Genomic DNA, 21,509 nt, shown 5'->3' on the forward strand with positions numbered 1-21,509 from the left:
GCCATTCGCGCCGAACTCTGAGGGGCAGGTCACGCAGCAACTTCTACGGAGTGTAAATCTCTTGGACACGACCAATTTTTCGAAGGCTAGCTACATATGTCACCCGGTAGACATCGCTTTCGGTGGAATCTGATTGGATAGAGGGTACCCTCGACGGCCTCGCGGTTCTTACTTGCGGCCCGAGTCTATTCACTCTAGCGTCCGGCCTTGGATAATTGTTTCGCTGTTCCTTGAATAAGCTAAAAAGGGCAACCCAATTGCCCCCACGCTCTTGTCCTCCTGCGGCTCAAAACTTCAATTAGAACCTTTGCGCTTGATCTACTCGGAATAGCCGAGTTTCGCTTTCGGAGCGGGGTATCCCGAAGATGCCCTTCACGTCGGAATAAAGTGAGAAAGGACGGGAAATCCCTCTAGTAATCAATCAACACCTTATGCCCTCATTCCTTCATCGGCGTCCTCGATTACTCACTCTACCTAGGTAAACCACTCCGGATTTCGCTCTCCACTTTCTCGGTGACCGCTGGACTGGCATGTTTCCGTGTCCGACATCTCCATGGGGACGTGGCAAAAACTCATCCGAACATGAACAGGCTCCACGATCTCCAACCCCGCGATATCCGCCGCTTCCTGCCCCAAAGCTGAGAAATCATACTGCCTTTTCCCAATGACACCCAAAAGCACAAATTTCCCCGAAATCGCCGATCCGGTCTTTGGTTTCTTCATCTCAACATTCCATGTGCAGCCCAGCGCCTATCTGCGCGCTGCCGTGCACGGGTACAGGGCGTTCGCGGCGCGCCGCGCCGCGAACGATATGCAGATTGCTAGAGAGGTCATGAGGCCCGTGGTAGACCACCCGAGTCTGCCGACGGCATCTTCGGTCTCCAGGGGGTGCGGACGAGAAAATAATCAGTTACCGACCGTTCAAGATGCATCGAAGACGAGCGATCCGTAAAGCTATGTAGGCACTCGAGTGGTTTGCTGGATTCATGTTTAAAAGCACGTTGTCGCAGAGTCGCGGCTGCTCTAAAGAAAGGCAGTTCTTTTCCAATGTTCCTCGAGCTTAATGGGAATGGTGTCAAATGTGCAACGATGGAATTTCAAGCCCTCGTGAGATATGAACACCAAGGGAGTGTATTTTACGGCAATCTCGTACGAACTAGTGAGTTTGGGTACACTATCGAGAGACTGCACGGGAATCTAGATGTCGGACTGGAGAGAGCAAATATCAGGGACACGGCGGTAAAAGTAAGTGTTAGAGAGCTTGCGGCCAGCTAGTCTGTGGACTTTTCCTTCCAACATCGCGAAGACCAATGCTGATTCGACCGACTCCGCGATGTAGCTGCTTTGCCCGTTGGAAAGAACGCCCATCATAATGTGCCTGGGGTTGAACTATGCCCGATACGCGATAGAATCAAATGTAAGTAAAAATGTCCATTTGAAGTATTCTGCACGGTTCCCTAAACCAGCGGCTCATAGCTTCCCGTATGCGCTTTTCCCATCATCTTCACAAAGCCTCCAGATGCCCTCGCAGGCCCCCACGATCCGATCATTGTCCACCATGACGCGCAGGACAAGCTAGACTACGAGGGTGAGCTCTGCGTCATTATTGGTCGGGACGTCAAGAACGCGACTCTTCACAACGCCTTGGACTATGTCCTCGGGTACGCCGCAGGAAACGACGTGACCGCCCGCAACTTCCAGATCCCCGGCGCCTCGGGTGGCCAGTACTCCTACTGCAAGTCCTTTGATGGTTTCGCTCCTATCGGGCCGGCCATCTGGTCGCCGAGTGTCATTCCGGATCCGCATGCGTTGCGGTTCCGCACCAGGGTCAACGGGAAGGTCGTCCAGGAGACGGAGACGTCTGATATGATCTGGTCAGTGGCGCAGGTTATCGTGCATCTTTCGCGAGGGACGACGTTGAGAAAGGGGACTGTGATTATGATGGGCACGCCCGGGGGCGTTGGATACTCGCGCGGTGTGTTTTTGAAACATGGGGACATTGTTGCAGTTGAGATTGATGGTCTTGGGAGGATCCAGAACGAGATTGTGTTCGAGGGAAACCGTGTAGTGTAAGTAGAGTGCTTGTCGTCTAAGAGCAGAAAGTCGGGATGATATTCTGTGGTCAAGTGAGGGCTTCTTTGACTTTCAATGTTTTCATTCCAGGCCGACCCCTTTCTTGAATTCAGCTAGCCATTCAGGGATGTCTGCAGCCGTTTGATTCCACGGGTCATCACTGCCAAAGGTAAGTCAGTTCGCGTGATCCTACAATGGGATACATGGCAGTATTGACTCATCGAAAATTACCCATCTTGCATGGTATCTGAGCTCATCATCTGAAGGAATATGCATGTTGGGGTTCTGAGGTGAAATGGTGGTCGCAACAAACCGCGATAGTTCCCCTTCCAAACGAGCATATCTGTTAGGGTCGTTCAGAAAGAACGGCATATCAGTGCCTCTTGACCGCTCAGATCGTCTAAGCGAGTGTCCAGATCCTTCAAAGATTGATTTGGCAGTTTGCAACCGCGTGTATAGGTCACTGGGTTTCGTTGACATAGAATCGAAACTGAAGCCCGGGGAGATGTAATCTTGATCGTCGACGGGGTCGCAGTAGCTTGAAGATATCTGTGTGTAAGCTGATCCCAATCGAGTGGTTGGTCGTACTTTGCCAGCCGACATTGGTATTAGCCTTTCTGCCTCTCCCGTCAACTGGTTCAGCTCAGCTAGCCCCGTGAAGAAGCTGCTGAGGTGACTACCAGACGTGTTCGCCATGGAATCTAGACATGGTACTAGTTCTTCATAGGACTCTCCTGCAAAGGCTTCGGCCCTCTGACGTAGTGGTGCCAGCCACGATGTTGACTTCCACATGAGGCGGACTATGAATCCAGCAAATCTTCTTGAAGGGTTCGTCGATGCCGATTCTATTCTGTTCAGAATGACGCAAGCTTCTTGCTGAAGATCATCGTCAGAGGGCGTGAGGCCTAGAACGAGGTGTTCTCTGAGATGCCTGCATAGTTGAGCCTCTAGTTCACAGTCCTCAAAGATGTCCGTCTTGCCAATTATCTGGAGTTGAGTCGCGCGAAGTTTGGCTAGTTGATAGCATTGGTTCATTGGGCGGAGACGCGCCTTTTCAGACAACTCCGTATCGTTCATCAACAAGTCTCGAAGCCAGGATGACGCATTCGGCGTGCCACTGGGCCTGAAAAACTCGGAGGCGTACAAGATAGTACAAGCCTCGTAGATGACCTCATCGTCCGAGGGCAGTCGCTCGTGTTCCTCAAAGTAGTTACGAACAAAGTATTCTACTTCAAGCTTGAGGAGTTCGTATGCACTCGGTGCCGAACCAGCCGGCGAAACACTTGCGCAGTACGGAACAGGCGCACTTTGTTCAAACTGGATTACGCCTTGTGGAATGGTGAGTTTTTGGAGTTTTAAAGACTAGGTAAGTTTCACTTACAAGGAGGCACCGCGTTATCGACTTTTGCGAGTATTTGGGGCTCAAAACCCCAATCCCCTTTCCAATTTGACATGGTGTTTCCGTCGTCTCGATAGTGGTCCGCAATGTGGTCCCCGCGCGTCGCCCATGAGTCAAAGGTGATTCCACAGAAGCCACATCTTGACCGAATCTTGTCCGTGGTAACCTTCCAAGTCTCGGCGGTTTTAGACATCTGACTTGTCTTGTGTACAAGTTTCAAATGTTGCCGGAGATGATCTTTTCGGTAGTACGTACGCTCTTTGACCGGCCGTTCCGAGCAGGCTGCTTGATGGTGGTCGTCGAGGTGCTGTTGGGTTGGGTTGGCCTCGTCACAGAAGACGCAAATCTCCCCTTTCTCAGGGTGCTGTGTGGTCGACCCGTGCGGAGAACACACCCATTCCTCAAGTGAGAGGTGAAGGGACTTTTCGTGTCTTTGCCAGTCATACTTTGTCTTAAAGGTTTCAGCGCAGAAGGTGCATTGGTACGTATTGATCTGTCGAAGGCTCAACCTGTTTCCCCTTCGTTCTTTTAGCATTGCTCGTCTTCTCCGACGATTTGGGTCCTTTCGGAGTGTCTCCATAGAGGTCGGAGATTTGCTAGAGCCATGGGAGTATGCCGAACCATTGGAACGCGACCCCCCACTTGATTGAGATGTGCCAACGCTACTGATGCTAGAGGCGTTCTCCCAAGATCCTGCCGAAGATCGAGAGCGGCCCAAGAGTCCTGGAGGCTTAGATGATGCAGCGACTGCGCGAGAAATATCGGCAGCTAAAGCAGGCTCGCTATCTGGTGGAGAGTGCTCCCATCGTTGCATCGGGTTCATTTGCTCGAATGCCATGGGCGTTGGTCGTCGAACGGGCACGTCTATGGGACTAGAACCAGCCTCGGTCCGGGCGGGCGTGGAGGCCCCGCCTGGGCGAATCTTCCTGCGCCGACGGGTATTTGCGAACCAGTTGGTAAGTTGCTGTTTGCTCAACCCTGTTTTCTTCAGTAATCGTTCGGCCTGATCCGGGGTCGGATACGGATGCCGCTCGTGGTTTTCGAACCATGTTTTCAGGACTCTGATGTTTGCTGATGTGAAGCGACTGCCCACTTTCGTTCCGCCCTCCGTGGTATTCGACGTGTCTTGTAGTGGCTCACGTTCTTCGAAGAGTGGGACACCCCCAGACACGCTTGAAGATGCAGAAATCCGTCCATCTTCAGACTGCATTCCATCCACTGCATCGTTGGGATTCCTCGAGCCTTTGGGAAACGTATCGGAAAACGCTTCGTCGGAGAGAAACAGACTGAGGTCGAAATCATCGTCCACCTCATTGGATCGCGCATTTGTCAGAGCATTGTCGGCCATTGACAATGACCTTTCCATCGCTTCTTCCCGTCGAACGGCTTGCAATAGTCGCAGTGAGCGCAGATTTGAAGGTTCTCTAGTCTTGACAGTAATCCTCAACGTGACGCAGTGAAGTTGGCCGATGTTGGTCGGTGGTGGGGGTTTGAAGGATGGGGGCGCATTGATCACAGTGAGGTGGGGAGGTTGTCAAAGAAGGGCGGTGATATGGGCGCTAATCATGCAGGCAAGATCCCTCTGCCATTCTGTCGGCGCCTTACTCATCTCGGACCTGGCTGACTAAATCCTGCTGCTGCTGTAGGTATTACCTGCCCCAAACGTGATTGCCTTGGTTCAAGTTGAAGAGATGATGATGCAAATAGTGCGGTCAATTGCGGTCAAATGGCAGTAGACATTGGGGTAGGTAATTCCTCGAGCAACGACACCAGTGGAGATATCAATCGATGCCTAAAATTCTGCGTTGTCGATGATTGCAAGAGAACAAGGTGCACGTACTAAAGTCAGCTGGTATCTTTCTTCTTACGAAGAAAATTCGACAATTTACGACACAAAATCGCTCAGCAGAGCAATGAGTGCTAAGACAGAACACAAGGAATAGGCCCAACATGAGTTGAGACTTACTGAGGCATCGGAAAGAAGACGCAACAATATTTAGTAAAGCGAAAAATAGCCGTAATCAACACAAAGGCAGGCTGTTTACTTCTAGAAGCCTCGTTCGCGATTCCATGCCATGTGGTTTCCCCATAGGTTTTCGGGCCTTATTCATGCTCATTCCCTACCCCACCTCAGATGCACTCCGTAGGTCCACGCCCTAGCGCGTGATTGAGGGTATCATGACCCTTGCTCACGATGGACCTCATTATTGCCGCAACCCTTACGATCCATAATTTTCCATATTGCATAAGACTCCAGAGCACAAAATTTCTCAGTCAACACCTGCGATAAATCGCGTCGATGGTTTAGTGGTAAAATTCTCCGTTGCCATCAAGCAGCGTCGGGGAGCCGGGAGTTCGATTCCCCCTCGACGCATTCTTTTGCCTCGTGCCGTCAGAGCTCGCTGTGCGATTTTGACAGACAGTCGATCCAATTGATTTTTGCTTCGTCGGCATGAACCTAGCTAGACCAGCAATAGCAGTTAGTCAAAACTGTCCATGAAAGTAGACCGGGACTTCAAGCATTGGCTGGGCATTAGATATTTAGGAACGGAGAGTATGTTATCTCGATCTCCAGTCGGCTTGGCCATTACATGCTGTTGGTGCAACTAGCTCTATTATGTGTTCCGTGTATCGAACTTGTAACGGCTGTAAGTTGACGTTTTCGGTCGGCAAGGATCAGCTGCGTCGTAACGCTTCTTGAGAATGCATTGAATGAGCCGACTAACATTGTGTCATTATCAACATACTCATTTAGAGTGAGAATGTTCAATGCAGTGATACGCGAAATACCTGTAAAGTCAATCATGTACTCGTTATATACCGCGATGCGACAATGCTTTCTGAATATGAGAAGCCTCAAAGCTGCATCTCACTTCAATCTGGTCAGAACTATCTCCTTTCTTCCTGCTTCACATATAGAAACACTGCCCGATTGCGGTATTTGGGTTAAAGGAGTATTAATATCTGTTGTAAAATAACTTCGACGCCGTTGAACCTTGACAATCGTCGAAGCCCAGGGGTTCATCTTATCTTGCTTGGGCAACCCATGTAATGGCGCTATGGCGATCCTATCACACCCACTGTCACCTGCCGGTTTTGGTGACTTTGCCCCACCGGACGTGCATCCCGCCGGTTGCCGGACTCCCGCTCTTCCATTACACTCTCTTAAACCACGCCCGTCCCACCTCTCGAATGTCGCCGTCACCAACTCTTTGCTCACTTCGTCTCTGTGGCAAGGCATTGGAGGTGTCTGCTGAGCCATCAAGTAGTCAAGAAGTATTCCTGACGAAGCAATGGGCACAATCAACAACCAGCCCGGCGGCGGGCAGGGCTTACTCAAAGGACTCCTTCTCCTCGGATCCCTTGCAACCTTGGCTTGCGGAGAGCAGTTCCACGTCCAGCGCGCGGCGCAATACGAAGAGCTGGATGTGCGGAGCCCCAGAGTCGGGCATGTCTTGGCTCATATGGATCGTATCGCATACGACGCAGATGTCACGCCTAGCGCGACCGCGCCGCCAGCCTCTACGAGAACACCACTGCTTGATACCTTCCAAGTGGCCGAGCCTGTCCTTGAGCCTACAGGGCAAGCAGTTACGGTCACGTTGATGGAGCACCAATTTGCCAACAGCTATGGCACCCCTTTCGTTGGAAACTATTCACCCCCAGACTTTGACTTTGATCACGTCGTGCTCAACTTCACCGTCGAAGTTAAGGGCAGGCAATTTGATCGTTGGGGATCGGTATACCTGGGCAATGTCAACATCTTCGCGACCTCCACCGCCGAGCCCACGTCGTACGGTATTACTTGGACCTGGTTGAAGGATTCCACGCCGTATCTATCACTCTGGAAAGAACCGCAGACTCTCATCTTCCAACTTGACAATGTCATCACGGACGTCTACACGGGCCTGCTCAACTCCACTCTCACGGCCACCTTCTTCAAGAGCCCCGTTCAGACCGGAGGACAAGCGCCAGCGGACCTCATCCTGCCAGTTTCTGCCAACAAGAGCCCAGTCACTGCCAGCTTCTGGACCTACCCCGAAGAGAACGCCACTGCTTCTGTTCAATTCCCTCGTAACGTCAACCGGGCCGTCTTCTCCACGTCTGTCAAGGGACAAGGGAACGAGGAGTTTTGGTGGAGCAACGTCCCGCAGTCAGCCGTCGATGCTTTTGTGCCGGATGTAGGTAGTTATCCGGGATACTCGCCCTTCAGAGAAGTCCAAGTCCTCATCGACGGACAGTTGGCGGGTGTGCACTGGCCTTTCCCGGATATCTTCACTGGCGGTGTTGTGCCGCAGCTCCATCGCCCGATTGTGGGTATCAACGCATTCGATTTGCGGGACCACGAGATCGACATTACCCCATGGCTGCCTCTTCTTTGTGATGGGAAAAACCACACTATTGGCATCAAGGTTGTCGGTCTAGTGGACGATGGCAAGTCAAGCGCCGGTCTGACAAATACCACGGGTAGTAGTTGGTACCTTGTAGGCAAGGTCTTCCTATGGCTTGACGACGAAGGAAGCATCACGACGGGTGTCATCTCCAAGAAAACAAACCCTGAGCCCTCCATTGCCTTCTCACAGACGCTCAAGCAAAACGCTACCGGTTTCAACTCGACCCTGGACTATTCCTTATCGGTGCAACGTGATTTCACAATCACCTCGTTCCTCACTACGCAGAAGGGCAACGGCACGGCCACATGGAAGCAGAGTCTCTCATACTCTAACGTCGGAGGTCTGTATGCCAACGGTTACGGAGGCATCAACACGTTCTCGACAATCGGGGAGGAGACGTCGAAAGTTCCTGGTTGGGACTACAAGACGACCTTTTCGTACCCACTCTACTGCAACACAACTACCTCATACCTCCCGGCAGGAAATTTGACCCTATGGGCACAGCTGGATCAAGGCCTCAAGCTTCACGTCCAGGGAAACACCGTCTACCCGACCGGCCTTGAAGCCTTCCAGGGCGAGGGGTCAAAATGGGTAGGCAGCGTCATTGATACGGATAGGAATGGCACCGCGAACTACTCCCGATACGCAGACAACACCGTTACTTCGGGAGCCGGACGTACGCACCAGATCTTCAGTCTTAGGGGACTGGATAGTGACGGGACTTACGAGACGCCGGGAACGGAGCTCTACTTCCGTGATGTGACTGCGTACAACAACTCTGTGATAGCCGACAAAGAAGTCATTGCAGGCAAAGCTGTGACGGGGCGCGCCTAGGAGTGGTCTCGGGGTTTATTTGACATATCAATTCAAATTCGAGATACGTGTAATAATTAGAACAATAGTTCTGGAAATAGGCTTGAACGAATACTATAATCAGTGCACGGCTTGAACTATGTATGCTCAGTAGAAGGGGCCCGGGATCACTATGAGGTGCTCCAAGCGTTGGCGTTGAAGTTCTGGTGCACCGTCGTTGTTTATGAGGTTCTGAAAGTCGATTGTTTAAGCACATTCAATAGTTCCGCATCATCCACGGGCCGCGCGGGAGTACCAGGTTCAACGGCTGTTGTCACCCGGAATTTCGGCACGCTGTCTTGTAGACGAGACGAATTTGGCAGTAGCTAAACCCGAAACTTTATCTAGCAAACCATTACAAAAATCTACGCCTATGGTAATATTATCAAGCAGTGGGCAAACACATTTTGATGGGAGCCTCGGTGGTGCCTCTTTGAGGTAATCGTATCTCCGCATTTCTTCAGAGCTGGAACTCAATCACAATTACCAATCTATCTTCCGGTCTCAATACCCTCCAAGACCATCCCTTGCTTGGTAAGATCATTAATAATACAGACCTTTGAGGCTTTACTTTCTACTATCTGGAAGCCTCGCAAACACAACAGTTGAGCAACCTAAGGCAAGATGCAAGAAACCGCAACTGATGAAGCAAATCAGGTGTAGTATAAAACCTAGCAAGATGCCGCGTACAGCTCAAGATGTAAATGATACTTCTCATATCAACTTCAATCTTCGTCATTTCTCCTTCTTTCCATTGCCACAAGTCACCTAAGAAATTCTCACAGCTTACAAGATGTCTTACACTAAGGTCAACCACGGCGCCAGCTACCCGGCCATCTCTGCATCTAATCCCGCCAACTCCGCTGCGGGTAAAGTCGTACTCATCACCAGAGCTGGATCAGGCATCGGACAGGCGGCGGCTTCCTCCTTTGCCACCGCCGGTGCCAAGGCCCTGATTCTCATCGGCCGTCGCACGGAACCCCTGACGAAGACAGCCGCAACCATCTCTCAAAAGGGCCCTGACGTGCAACTTCGCCTTCACGGAGCCGACATCAGCGATGCCAAGGCCATGAAGTCTGTCATGGCTGAGACTGTGTCTACCTTTGGACAAATTGACATCGTCATCCACGCAGCTGGTGTGCTCCCGGCTCTCGGCCCAATCTCGACAATGCCTGTCAAAGAACTTTGGAAAGCGCTGGAAGTCAACATCAAGGGTACTTTGAACGTAGCGCAGTCTCTCTTGGCCACTAGTATCTCCGGAAAGAGGACCGGTCCGAAGCCTGTTTTAGTCAGTCTCAACACCGCGGGCATGCTCATGCCTCCTGTCCCTGGAATGGGTGGTTACGTCGTCAGCAAGGCCGTCCTGCCGAAACTGATGGAGTATCTGGCTGCGGAGAATTCCGATAAGCTGAGAACTGTGACGGTTCACCCTGGTGTCATCCGAACGCCGATGGCGAAGGAACTCGAGGAGGCGGGGCTGAAGTTTCCTTACGATGATGGTGTGCTTTCCTCTATACTTCCACCCCTTCCGTGATGCCTTAACAGAAGAGACGTTTTCAGCTATCTTTTCGCCACTGACTCGCCCTAGTCTCTCTCCCTGCGGACTTTCTGGTCTGGGTCACCAGCCCCGAGACATCTTTCCTGAATGGCCAGTTCGTGTTCGCGAACTGGGATGTGGAAGAGCTTAAGGCTCGTAGGGCCGAGATTGAAAATGGTACGGAACTGAGCTTGGTGCTCAGTGGACTTTCACGGCACAAGTGAAATTGCCTCAACTGACTATTTGAGGCGACGTCCTCGGTCAAAAGGATACTTCTTGATCTTGTCATAACGTGCGGTACATGCAAATAGCTTCAAACACTTGGAATGGTTTCGTGCGTAATTCATTCCATGAGTGCATTACCTTGCAAGTTCTTCTGTTGATAACATGCATTATCAGGGGTCAGGTGGATGTCACAATAGTACGAATGTATTAAGTATACAATCAAGCAGTTCCAAGCAAAGGTATGTCGCGGAGATGTAGGTGTTGATTCCAACCATGCTTCACCGAAATCTTGCTAGTTTGGGCCAGCTCACTCAAGTCCGGCTCGAAATATATGAATATAGCACGGTTATGAGATGCAGAGTTCATACGGATAACTTTGAAAGACATGTATGAAAAGAATTCTCATGACACTGTCAACCCTGTACCGCCTTGGAAAAGGAAGATACAGACTCCCATAGTAAAATTTCGTGGTAGTTCCTCAGAATAGGGCAACCTCTACATTCCGCCGTCTTGCTTGCTCATCAATATCATACGCATCGTCTTCTAAGTCCCAGGCTTCATCTAGCATCTCGGCAATGTTACGCGCATTCGCCGTCTTGCCGTATGGTTGGTATTTTCTTGTTACTCGCCGGAGTGATTCCATCCAGGTGGGCTGACGAAGCAAGACACCCACTTCCAGCCGTGCAGCTACGTAGGGATAGAGCAGTGCATTTGTTGTTAGAAGCTCTGAAAATTCGGGCCGGCTGGTCGCGTCGCAGAGCGCGTCAATGGAAGCGACCAAGCGGCCTAATAGTACTTCGGCGGAAGGAGCGGCAGGGCACGATATTGATGAAGCTGCCGTGATGCCTGTATTTGCTCGGTTGCGTAGGCGTCGACCAGTCAGAATACCTGCTAAACGGTATGCCTCCCATAGATGAATCTGCGGTATCTCTCCCGGTTCTCCAAACCATTGCAAGAAATCTGTGTCAGAGTCCTCGCCCTGAATATTCGCAAAAATGTCGAGCAAGGATCTTGGGAGGCTTGAGACAGATTGAATGCCCCCTCTCTTCATACCTATTGAACCCTGTGCAAGCCGCAATCTTCTCCAGATCCCCAATGACAAGGTTGAGCGACCGCGAACGAAGGTCGGCATATCCATGAGACCCATTAGCTCTAACGCAAACCGTGCTTCAGGTTCAGATAGGACGGGTGAGTTGTGGAGGTCACTGTTGAGACCATAGACTGTTGTCATGAGCTCGAGGTGGATGGACCAAGGAGTACTCTGAAATAGCTGTGTTCATTAAGAATTAGTACTGAAAACTTATAGAAAAGGCCCTCTACGGCGGGAATCACTGCAAATCAGGCTCAGGAGATGAGACATAACATATTGCGTGCATCACGGCAAGGCACGTGAGTGTCATATTGACGGCTTGCAAGATGACTCACATTCAGGGTGCAGATAAAAAGCCCAGCGTACATTGCGCCCAGATCAACGCTCCCATGGAATGACTCCAACTGATTGCGGAAGAGCGAGAGGCCTCGAAGGTAGTACTCTTCGAAAAGCTGCGAAGGATCATCTGGATGCGAAATGTAGAGGTGTGTGGCCAGCAAAATAGCACAGAGCGCTTCAGATCTCTCTGCTAGCTGGCGAAGCTTCGATCTGAACAAGCCATCCCGACGACTTGAATGAAGCATAAAGACGGTGGTTTCATTGACTAAAGTAGGATAAGATACTCTGTCAGTGGCCAGCATAGCGTATGAAGTTCAAGGTTTGAGGCATGGAGCATTCAATTCTGGCACGCCACCAAACCCGGGAGAAAATTCCACAGGTATGATAAGCCACGCCATGATCATTTGACTCACATTCTTCCAAAAGACGCCTGTCCTGCTCTGTGTGACCCGGCCAGGTTGTCTCGAGTGGCGCCGCGCCTAAACCAGCCGCGGCTGTGAGTACTGTGGATGGAACTGCAATAGCACTTGAATCGAGCTGTTTTAAAGTCCCAGACGAGCCTTCTACTGCAAGGCCGTCACTTTCTCTTGTTTTCTCATCAAGCCTGGATTTCTTCTTGCGCTTGGCGGGTGGAGGCGCTTCGATCTCGACAGGCACAAGCGCTCCGGCAAAGCGCCCCCTCGAGGCGATACCTGAGCCCCATCGAAGGACGGTCTGGTATCCTTCGCATTCAATCCCTTGGCCGATACATTGTAAACATTCGGGTCGGCCCTCGTCACATTTGCGGTGGCGGCGTTTGCAGTTCAAACAGCCGCTCCGCGTTCTCGACATGGCCGATGCCGTTGAGTTGCCATCGATGTTTTCTCGATTCTGAGTTGCTTCGCCATGTACTTTCGGTTTACCGGAAGGCTCAGCTAAGTCGAAGCAGTTCGCGATCTTGGAATGACTTCAGTGCATGTATGAATGGTGATACTCCTGTTCGATACTCTTCCCGCCTCGGATTTCGGTGTATGAAGAGATAAAAATACTTCCACTACCGAAACTTAACGTACGTTGGCTGGTAGTCAACCCACTCCAGTGGCTATGCTTACTCAGTGAGGCCTGTTCATCCCGTCGGCTGTGGCACGGTCGTCCGCCGAATTCGGGCATTATTGACGCCCGATTAGCGCTCGCCGCAGCAGCCCTAAATGCAAGCCTGGCCACCAGGGATCTTTCGGGAGTTGTTCCGGTTCTGAAAAGGGGGCTGGGAGGAGACACCACGCCTCATCAACGAGGTCTCACCGTCTCGGCCGCACAGAAGCGCTAATCGAGAATGTTGAAAAAGTCTTTGCATAAGCTTGTTCGATCGTGCTAGGACTGCAGAGAATACGTTTGCAACTTGCAACCACTCAATACCCGTAATCCCTGGTCACACTATTGCGATTGTTTACCCCTAGATCCCGTAACAAAGCAATACCAAGTATCCTCTTGCCGTTGGCGTCAACACCAGATGCCAGAATTTCGACGATTTCGTTTTCCAGCAAAGTAACCTCGCACAGCTTTGAGAGGAGGTAAATGAGAGTTTTTGGTGTCAAAAGAGAGTTTAAACGGTAGATTCTAAAATAGCCCGAGAAAGTCAAAGGCAAAACGAGTCAACAAACTTGCCAACACCCCAGGCTACGTCACCCAAGGATGAACAGGAGGACTGGATATAAAGAGATTAAGCCACGATGCACCTTCAAACTCTTGACAATCAATATGCCGAGTCTACGCATACTCAGACACTGCATCAACTCGTCTTGGTAATTGGGTTGCTGCAATCTCAATTGTTTTTCAGCCATACTCTCTTGGGAGAGAACCCGCGGTGAAAATGTTGCACTGGCTTAACGACGGTTGAAGTATTTTGCATCCATTTTGTCTATCCTATTTTATATGTAACCATCATCAAACAAGTAGCTTCTGTATCTGTCTATCCAATTGTTTCCGGTGTGCCTCCCCTACAGGGCTCGGCACGTCCGCCAAAATGTTCTTAATTCTTTCCATCAAAAAGCCCCTGGGATTACACTCGCTGTGATCAACGCCGCCCTTATCCGACGGCCGCCCAATGTCGTGGATCACTAGGTTCATCAGTGTCGAGTATAGTGTCAATACGCTCTCGTCAATGTCGTCAGCCTCTGGAATCGGCCATAGACTTGCCCTCATGAGACAAAAGGTCATGCTGCCAAGTATCATGCTCTCGCACCGGTGCGGCCCCATGTATGACGCATGTCTGCACCACCGAGGCCCTTCATCTACGCTGACGAGCTTCTCTGCCAGAGTGCTGAAGACGTCCATGATGGACTGAATTGTCTGCGTCCTGATGGCAGCGATTCGTTCTATGGAATAGGTTTCAGTGAAGAGATTCTCATGACAACTTATAACCACAAGAGAAAGAAGGCAAATAGGGTTGCTACAGTTAAGGGGGAAAGGGACTCACCGATGACGTCCGGCGGCATACTCAAATCGCCAAGCCCGCTCTCGTCACCGAACAAATTCCCACTACTCTCCATTACCATTCGCCGTGCCGTCGACTCAAAGAGCTGCTTATGACCCAACTCCCACGAAATCCACAGTAATTTGGGCATCAAAAGCTCTCCCTCGGGTCCAGCGATGCTACTACTGGTCGTTTCTGGTGACTCTGCGATGCCCGAAACCCAAGTTTGGAGCCAAGGCGACAACACGGGAGTCGCGTCATAGTAGTGCGTCAGTACCGTCAACTCGTAAAGCTTAGCAATCGACAAGGCTCGCGGGATTCTCTGGAACTGGCTATGAGCGATACTCGCGAGAAGGTCGAAAGATTCGGGCCTGTCGTCGCGAAGGTGGACGATCCAATCTCTCGCCGGCGATGTCGTCGTTCCGTTCATTCCGGATGGTGAAAGGCCGATGAGGTCAGAGCTCGGTGCTGTCGGCTTAGACTCGGCAAAGTTGCCGTGTAGCATGCGGTCAAAGACGGGGGAGATGCGTGCCATTGTCCGGGAACAGACGCGGAAGCTCCGGGCAGGGGTGTTGTCGACTGCCGTTCCGACGACGAAGACAACGTCCCCCCTTTGATCCATTTCCGTGAGAGCGGGAACGCTGGGTTCCTGAATGGGAGACATGGTTTTGCGGACTGAGTTGTCGGGGGTGGAGAGAGAGAGATGATGAAAGAGTGGCTTCTCTGCTCGTTGACGAGTCATACTCTAGAGATACTGGACCGTTGGAAACAAACACCTCGTTCGACGTTATATCTTTTGAGGCTCCGAAGAAAACATGGCCTGGCTACTGGGACCACTTCTCGTATCTTCTCAGCCTTATTGCTATATAAAGCGCTCCGGTCCGTATGCATTGAACAGAAATTGATCTTGCCCCGTGGCGCAGGGCTCTGTCCAGAGCAATTTCGCCACTCTTGGCCAAGAGCTCAAGGCTAGAGGGGGCTCATCCATTCTTTATTCTGGTGGGCCCGATCGGACGGGTCAGTCAATCGGAGATGCCACCGGGTTTGTTCAAGGGGCTACTCGGAGGGCGCGGGCGCCGAGCTTTCGGCTGCGGCCCGGTGAATGCCAAGAACCGATCGCTTCTGCCCTGGAACCCGATTGAAACACGCGGATTTTGTCCATTTCTTAGACTCGCTGCTTGACACCATTGGATCCCCCCCCCCCAATCGTTGCACATGCGATTGCTCCGTACTCAGTGGGAAAAGCAAACGTTCCTGTCAAGAAGTCCGGAGGATGAGAAATCTGTCTATGGAGATAATAGTGCATCATCGTTTGCTCGTGGACGAATATTGTGAGCACAGCTCAAGTTGAAATGCAAGCCATGGAGAAGATTCGAAACTCAAATTCGCCCTTCAAGCTATGACTCCAAGATGTACCTTGATGCGGAGAGCCCATCTAGGTTCCTGCGAAAACTCTTGAAGCTATCCATGAGTCACTGGTATCTCCGCTATGTGTCTCGCTCAAATACTATGAACTGAACCAAAGATCTGAACATATTCAACACAATCACCAGGACCATTTTTAGAGTTCTCTCACAGTAGCACTGTCTCCTCCATCCATCAACATTCCGCCTGACGCTACGCTATGATGTCCTTTAGAATCAGCACTATCATCAGTGCTTGGAGGGAACGGGGCCTTGAAAGGAACGAGGACATCGAAGAAAATCAGGATCTATATGATGTGGGCAAGAAGATCGCTGGTAGAGAACCAGACGCAATGGAGCAAATGCGCATGCCATGCGTATCCAACTCAGGATCTGAAAATATCGACGGAGACACAAGAGATGAAGGCCTCGTGGACAGGGACTGGGAAACGATCACCAGTGATTCTGACACCGGCGACAAGGCCAATACCTGCAAAATTACCGGCCCAAACACCATCTACAGCACGAATCGAGTGGAATTTTTGATGCCAGGTCTACCCAGCGGAATTTACAGCTGGGAAGCCAAACTCATTGCCAACTTACATCATAGCCGAATGATTGCTTTACCGGATGAGATTTTGCTACCAATCATGCACGAGTCCAAGCTTAGCGACCTTTACATGCTGCGACAAGTCTCTTGGACTTTTTGGCGCTTAAATCAAGACCGCACGTTCAAAAAACTGCATTCCTCAAATAAATCAAGCTCACCGAGTGACTTGACGATGGACGAGTCCGTGGTGAGGGCTGCGAAGGAACAAGCATTCTGCCAGGCTTGCCTTACATCAAAGGAGTCGGCAGATTTCAGAAAGCGTCTGTCGAAGCTAGGGGACAGCCTTTTCTGCTCGTACTGCGCTAAGGACCACCCGAGACTTCAATTCTCAAGTCTGTGGCGGAATAACCTCGGCCATCAGCGTTTTTGCCGGCTCTCCGAGGGTTTCATTCAGCTCTGTGCTCATATCTCAGTACCACTTGCCATCCTGGAACAGGATTTACAGTTAGCCACAGTCGATTGGCTTCGTACAGGAGAAAGAATGTACCTTCACCACGTGAATGGTGTCTAGAGGAGTGCTCAGTTTGGAGACAGATCGGCGAGGGGCTTTCGATACAGAAAATGAAGCCGCCTTCAATTCATGGAGAGATCAGGACATTCAATACGAATCTCGGAGCAAAGTCCTTGGTAAGGTTTTATACCGTATCTTGGAAGTTTCCCGTGACGCCATTATCAGATGACCAACCATTTGACGGCATGATTCTAGAAACCAACTTCGAGGAGCTTCAAGGAAGGTTTGGACGCTTGCTTTGTCCTCACAGGATTTTTGAGCAGCTGATGGAGCCCCTCGATCCTGATTCTGAACTCATCATCTTGGAAGGCCACCCAAATCCACCGCTATGCGTAAGGAGTGCCTTTTCGTGGGTATTTAGCCGATCCTAGTCGCGAGATTTTAGGATTGCCGCAAGTGATCCTCGGTACGCAGAGTCATCGTCGTCGCATAACGGTCGCGTTCACTCAACAATATGCCCTATTTGTGATGCACGCTTTGAATGGAGTTTAGAGAGAGGCTCTATCTATTTGACGAGAAGCGGCGGATAGTTCACTCCCAAAGTCACCGATATTTACGATTGGAAGGATGAGCCCTACGGTTTCAATGGTATACTCGCTTCGGAACCAACTTCCTACGGGGCAGACAGTGGCAGTGAGGCTGAAACCTTACTTCGGTGCGATGAGAAAGCCTGTAGGAACGGGAGCAACATGGACTACTATTTACGACGACTTTTTTATCATGCAAAGTAACGCCTTGTTCACTAACTATTAGCTTAGAAAGAGGATGTTAGTTTTTGAACCTTCCTCATTCCAACGCCGATAAAACTGCAGCTGGTCGCAACATTGCTCATTCCCGGAGTTTTCTCCCTACAAACAGCGTATGGAATCCCCATCAGTACCACCGACACCTTTTGCACACCTGTGCAGTCGTCAATGAATATACCATCAAAGAAAGAAACCAAGAAAACCTACGAAGTCAATAACACATCTTGTTGTTTGACATCTATCTAACGATCGTTGGAATAGATCGGTCACTCCATGGACCACGTACGGCTAAGAAGGTCTGAGCTGGCAAGGCGATACAACTAAACGGAGCGAATACTGTTTTCCAGGAAACACGCCTTTCGAGGTCATGATACAGCGCTTTCAGCAATTGGAAACCGAAGACACGCAGACAGATTGGAAGGAGTATATGAAAACGCTCGCCCCTGTCATTTCGATCCTGTTCAACCTCGTCAAAAATGATTGGGTACATAGAAAGTTCAAAAATTACGTCAACAAGATACGAAAGTCCTCAAAAAACAGGGGGAAAAGCGGGAAAGAGAAGCTGGACGGCATGCAAAGTCACGTAAATCAATTGACCCGACAAATCACGAAGCTGCAGCGAGGCAAGCTGGACACAAAAGCCTTCCGAAAAGCCCTGTAGGAAAGCAAAAGGATTCTTGCAACAAGGCCAAAGCTTTCCCAGGTGAGGTCGTTTAAGAAACCGATCAAAGACGGCTCGAGGTATTTGAAGTAGTCCACCAAAGAAGACCTCAGCTCTTTGGACAAAAGAATGAGGGATACGGTCAAGCGATCTGCGCGACAGATAAGACGCATAGAGGCAGAAATGGCAAGTCTAAGCAAACCGCAAGGTAGTCTCAACGTGACTGAGAGAATGTGTCGTTCTCGTGCAAGCGAGAGCTATTAGATAGAATCAGGATTAGTGATAGCGTAGTGGTTGCAACTAGATTTCAGAAGCAAATTCACTTCCGCAGATTTTTTTCCAGACCTTTCTCTAGGAGAGTTTGGGAATGAATAGATAGGTAAATGAACCTAGAGACTAATGTACTGTCGCCTTATAGCACTCAATAGGATAGTATGTATCTAAGTACTGTTATGAAATGGGGCACCTTAAGCTCTGTCAACCTCTCTCCTCGCTAGGCTCGACTTTGATAAAACGCCTGCCTTCAGTGACCACCATAACGCAATTTCTTTTGCTGGCGTACGATCACAGTGCCGAAATGTCCTACCTCCAGCTTTCTGTGGTACAAATTCCAATGTGTTTCCCTTCGAGAACAGTCCGATGTGTTCCACGCATCTATCGATCGACTTCTCGAGACACTTGGTGTACAACGTATCCTCGTCATCTTCGGGGTCAACGTCCGGAAACACCCTATCAAGCACATCCCCCCCATCAAGCTCTGGCGTTAGCTGATGCAGCGTCGACGCAACCTTGTCCACAGCCCCATCATACAATGCAAAGAAGATGCAGTGGTTGCCCTTGTACTCCGGCAAGTGGCCAGTGTGCATATTAATCATCAGTCCCGCCCGTGCCATCAACTTCTTGCCAATGTACTTGGTCCCCGAGACAATAGTTAGTTCCGGCTGCCACTTTTCGGTAGCATCCCACACTGCGCGGCAGTTGACGCTATCAACCACCAGATCTGGCGCGGGCGAAATGTGGCCCTGTGGCACAAGTTTATCAAAGTGCGCTGCGCGTCGGACATCGTGGCCGAAGAATCCGCGTCTGAGGCCGTGGTATTGTTGCCAGCAAGCGTCGACAACACGGCCCTTGTTCATCAGCTGCCGTACTTGACCGTCGCTAGTCTCCTGAACGCAACGGTAGCCAGGGAAGGCCTGGTCTAGGCGGTATCGCAGGTAGCGGTGCTGAGGACCGTCGGAGCAAACGAGGAGTAGCCTCAGTGGGGTCTTCTGAGCCTCGATACTTGCCAAGGCCGGGCTCGGGCTCGGGGTACGAGACCTGTAGTTGACTGCAGGAGGTAATTTGCCACGATCTGGGTGGAAGAGAATATGGACAGGATCATGTTCGCCCAAGAACGACCGTAGAATTGCGCGGGCCATTCCGGGCGCCTGAGCGAAGCCACCCGTGTTGTTGCCACCAGTGATGATGAGCTGGCCGCCGCCTGCTGTGGGGATTCTCTCGAATACTCCGAGACCAGTAGGTGTGAACGGGCGAACACAGTACTTGCGATGTCCCCCAGGGTACATGGCGTTGGGGCCACGGCTTTTGGCGGCTGCGTACCCTTCCGGGAAATATATGCGCGCAACCTCTTCCAGCTCGTCGTAGAGAGCCTTCATCTCAGGAGAGTCTGGGTCTGGACGGCCTAGGCCGACGTAGCCGTATGCGCCGCCAAAGACAAGGATGTCTTCCCCAGTCTCGCGGTCTTTTGCCACAGTGATGTTAATATCCTCGACTTTGTGTCCTCGTCTATGTATCTTCATTGAGTTGCGCATCTTTGGGTCCAAGTTGGGAATCTGCAGCCAGATACCTAGGACTCCCTGGATGAGGTTCTCGCTGGCCGTTCCCTGAAGCAGTGCGCTGCCGTTTGTACCAGGACTCAAGATGAAGTGATCGGCCTTCAAGTCGCCTTTCTTTGACTTCAAAACAGTCACCTCGCCTGCGGAGTTGCGCTGGATGGCCTGGACCTCGCAGTCCCAAAGGAAGTCGGCGCCGAGGTTGGAGATGGAATCGATCACCTTGCCCACGAATAAGTGAATGTTCACCGTAAAACCGTCCACGATGATGCCTCCAGCAAGATGGTCTGCTGCTGCAGCCGGGCGAAATACAGGATATTTTTCCAAGAATTCCTCGGTAGATGGTGCCTCCAGAAGAGCCCCCAGGTTTTGGTTGAGCCCAACCGATGCGTCCAAGGCCACATCCTCAACGTACAGGCGTATGATGTCTTCGTGAAGCCCGACATCCTCGAAGAGCTGAGGTTCGTTCTTCATAAGCTCCCTCCAGAGCTTTCCGGATTCAACGTTGACCTCATGGATATTCTTCTTGAAGTGCGCCGCCATCCAGCCTGGAACACGCTCGAAAGCACTGACCCAGTCATTCTCCGCGGCGTTGAGATCCTCGGGAGACTTGACACTCCAGCCACCGCCACGGACAGTCTTGCGGAAGATTGACTGCATGTCTTGGTAAATCTCGCTGTCCTGCTCGTTGTAGTTGTCTGCCTCGGTGTTTGTGAACATGCGGGCATTGTGGCCACCGCTTGTGACTCCCAGCGCAGTCCAGTCTTTGAGCTGGCAAGCCCGGGGGTCGGGGCCTTGGTCCACGACGCGAACTTTGTAACCGCGTCTGGCAAGGAGATGGGCGGCGATCAGGTTCATGATGCCAGCGCCGATGAGCAAAACGTTTGTTTCACTCGGTGAAGACCCCTTGGCCTCGATGTTGGCGTTGACGCGCTGAGTATCAGCTTCGGCACGGGCTTTGGCGTAAAGCATCTCTGCTTCACGAAAGAGAGTTTCTTCCCACTCCTTCTTTGAGAGACCATCCACGTACTCAGGGAAGGCGGCGATATCGAATAAGCGACCCCTAGCGCTCTGTCTCAAACGAGAGATAGCCTCAGCATCTCTCACGAGCATGGACTTGGGGCTGTGGCTAGACTGCTCCAACCACTGGTCCATCAGATCACCGGTGACTTCTGAGCCGTCGCAGATCCATACATCTACCTCATCGTGGTTGGATAAAGGGGTGGAAAGATCAGACTGGGGATCGTGTAAGCTGATGTAAGTGGACTTTTTCGTTCCGCCACGAATGGAAAGAATGGTTGTGGTAACAAGAAACCGCATGATGAGTTTTGCCTGCTATCCAAACGAAAGCAGCTCGAAGAAAAGGATCAAAGAAAGGAAAGAGA

General features: G+C 51.1%; 8 protein-coding genes and 1 non-coding gene across 9 annotated transcripts; 5 read left to right on the plus strand and 4 right to left on the minus strand.

Moving 5' to 3' along the window:
- Nucleotides 1-1,089: 1,089 nt before the first annotated feature.
- On the plus strand, nt 1,090-2,073 carry BDZ83DRAFT_585303 (uncharacterized protein; the record flags this gene model as incomplete). Its single annotated transcript, XM_060505835.1, has 3 exons — nt 1,090-1,251; nt 1,340-1,417; nt 1,477-2,073. The coding sequence occupies 3 exons, from the start codon at nt 1,090-1,092 to the stop codon at nt 2,071-2,073; spliced, it is 837 nt and encodes a 278-aa protein (XP_060361461.1).
- An 81-nt stretch (nt 2,074-2,154) lies between these two features.
- Nucleotides 2,155-4,682, minus strand: BDZ83DRAFT_585352 (uncharacterized protein; the record flags this gene model as incomplete). Its single annotated transcript, XM_060505839.1, has 3 exons — nt 2,155-2,233; nt 2,291-3,401; nt 3,455-4,682. The coding sequence occupies 3 exons, from the start codon at nt 4,680-4,682 to the stop codon at nt 2,155-2,157; spliced, it is 2,418 nt and encodes an 805-aa protein (XP_060361462.1).
- Nucleotides 4,683-5,765: 1,083 nt separating this feature from the next.
- BDZ83DRAFT_t223 lies at nt 5,766-5,846 on the plus strand. Its single transcript has one exon. It is a non-coding gene; the product is annotated as a tRNA-Gly (tRNA).
- An 808-nt stretch (nt 5,847-6,654) lies between these two features.
- Nucleotides 6,655-9,044, plus strand: BDZ83DRAFT_632058 (peptide N-acetyl-beta-D-glucosaminyl asparaginase amidase A-domain-containing protein). Its single transcript, XM_060508941.1, has one exon. The coding sequence runs from the start codon at nt 6,766-6,768 to the stop codon at nt 8,698-8,700; it is 1,935 nt and encodes a 644-aa protein (XP_060361463.1). The 5' UTR covers nt 6,655-6,765; the 3' UTR covers nt 8,701-9,044.
- A 299-nt stretch (nt 9,045-9,343) lies between these two features.
- On the plus strand, nt 9,344-10,557 carry BDZ83DRAFT_461878 (putative NADP(+)-dependent dehydrogenase). Its single transcript, XM_060503241.1, has 2 exons — nt 9,344-10,217; nt 10,307-10,557. Exons 1-2 carry the CDS (start codon nt 9,512-9,514, stop codon nt 10,477-10,479), a joined length of 879 nt encoding a protein of 292 aa, XP_060361464.1. The 5' UTR covers nt 9,344-9,511; the 3' UTR covers nt 10,480-10,557.
- A 401-nt stretch (nt 10,558-10,958) lies between these two features.
- BDZ83DRAFT_654777 (uncharacterized protein) lies at nt 10,959-13,058 on the minus strand (the record flags this gene model as incomplete). The annotated part of the gene is made up of 4 exons (XM_060510747.1): nt 10,959-11,750; nt 11,906-12,174; nt 12,323-12,646; nt 13,001-13,058. 4 exons carry the CDS (start codon nt 13,056-13,058, stop codon nt 10,959-10,961), a joined length of 1,443 nt encoding a protein of 480 aa, XP_060361465.1.
- A 729-nt stretch (nt 13,059-13,787) lies between these two features.
- On the minus strand, nt 13,788-15,296 carry BDZ83DRAFT_632066 (uncharacterized protein). Its single transcript, XM_060508942.1, has 2 exons — nt 14,365-15,296; nt 13,788-14,263 (listed from the first exon to the last, which is right to left on the minus strand). Exons 1-2 carry the CDS (start codon nt 15,101-15,103, stop codon nt 13,833-13,835), a joined length of 1,170 nt encoding a protein of 389 aa, XP_060361466.1. The 5' UTR covers nt 15,104-15,296; the 3' UTR covers nt 13,788-13,832.
- A 692-nt stretch (nt 15,297-15,988) lies between these two features.
- BDZ83DRAFT_654779 (uncharacterized protein) lies at nt 15,989-16,885 on the plus strand (the record flags this gene model as incomplete). The annotated part of the gene is made up of 1 exon (XM_060510748.1): nt 15,989-16,885. One exon carries the CDS (start codon nt 15,989-15,991, stop codon nt 16,883-16,885), a length of 897 nt encoding a protein of 298 aa, XP_060361467.1.
- Nucleotides 16,886-18,759: 1,874 nt separating this feature from the next.
- On the minus strand, nt 18,760-21,444 carry BDZ83DRAFT_585355 (FAD dependent oxidoreductase-domain-containing protein; the record flags this gene model as incomplete). Its single annotated transcript, XM_060505840.1, has 1 exon — nt 18,760-21,444. One exon carries the CDS (start codon nt 21,442-21,444, stop codon nt 18,760-18,762), a length of 2,685 nt encoding a protein of 894 aa, XP_060361468.1.
- Nucleotides 21,445-21,509: the final 65 nt, after the last annotated feature.

The sequence above is a fragment of the Colletotrichum acutatum genome, assembly GCF_030867785.1.
Source record: "Colletotrichum acutatum strain CBS 112980 chromosome Unknown BDZ83scaffold_96, whole genome shotgun sequence".
NCBI classification, from domain to species: domain Eukaryota; kingdom Fungi; phylum Ascomycota; class Sordariomycetes; order Glomerellales; family Glomerellaceae; genus Colletotrichum; species Colletotrichum acutatum.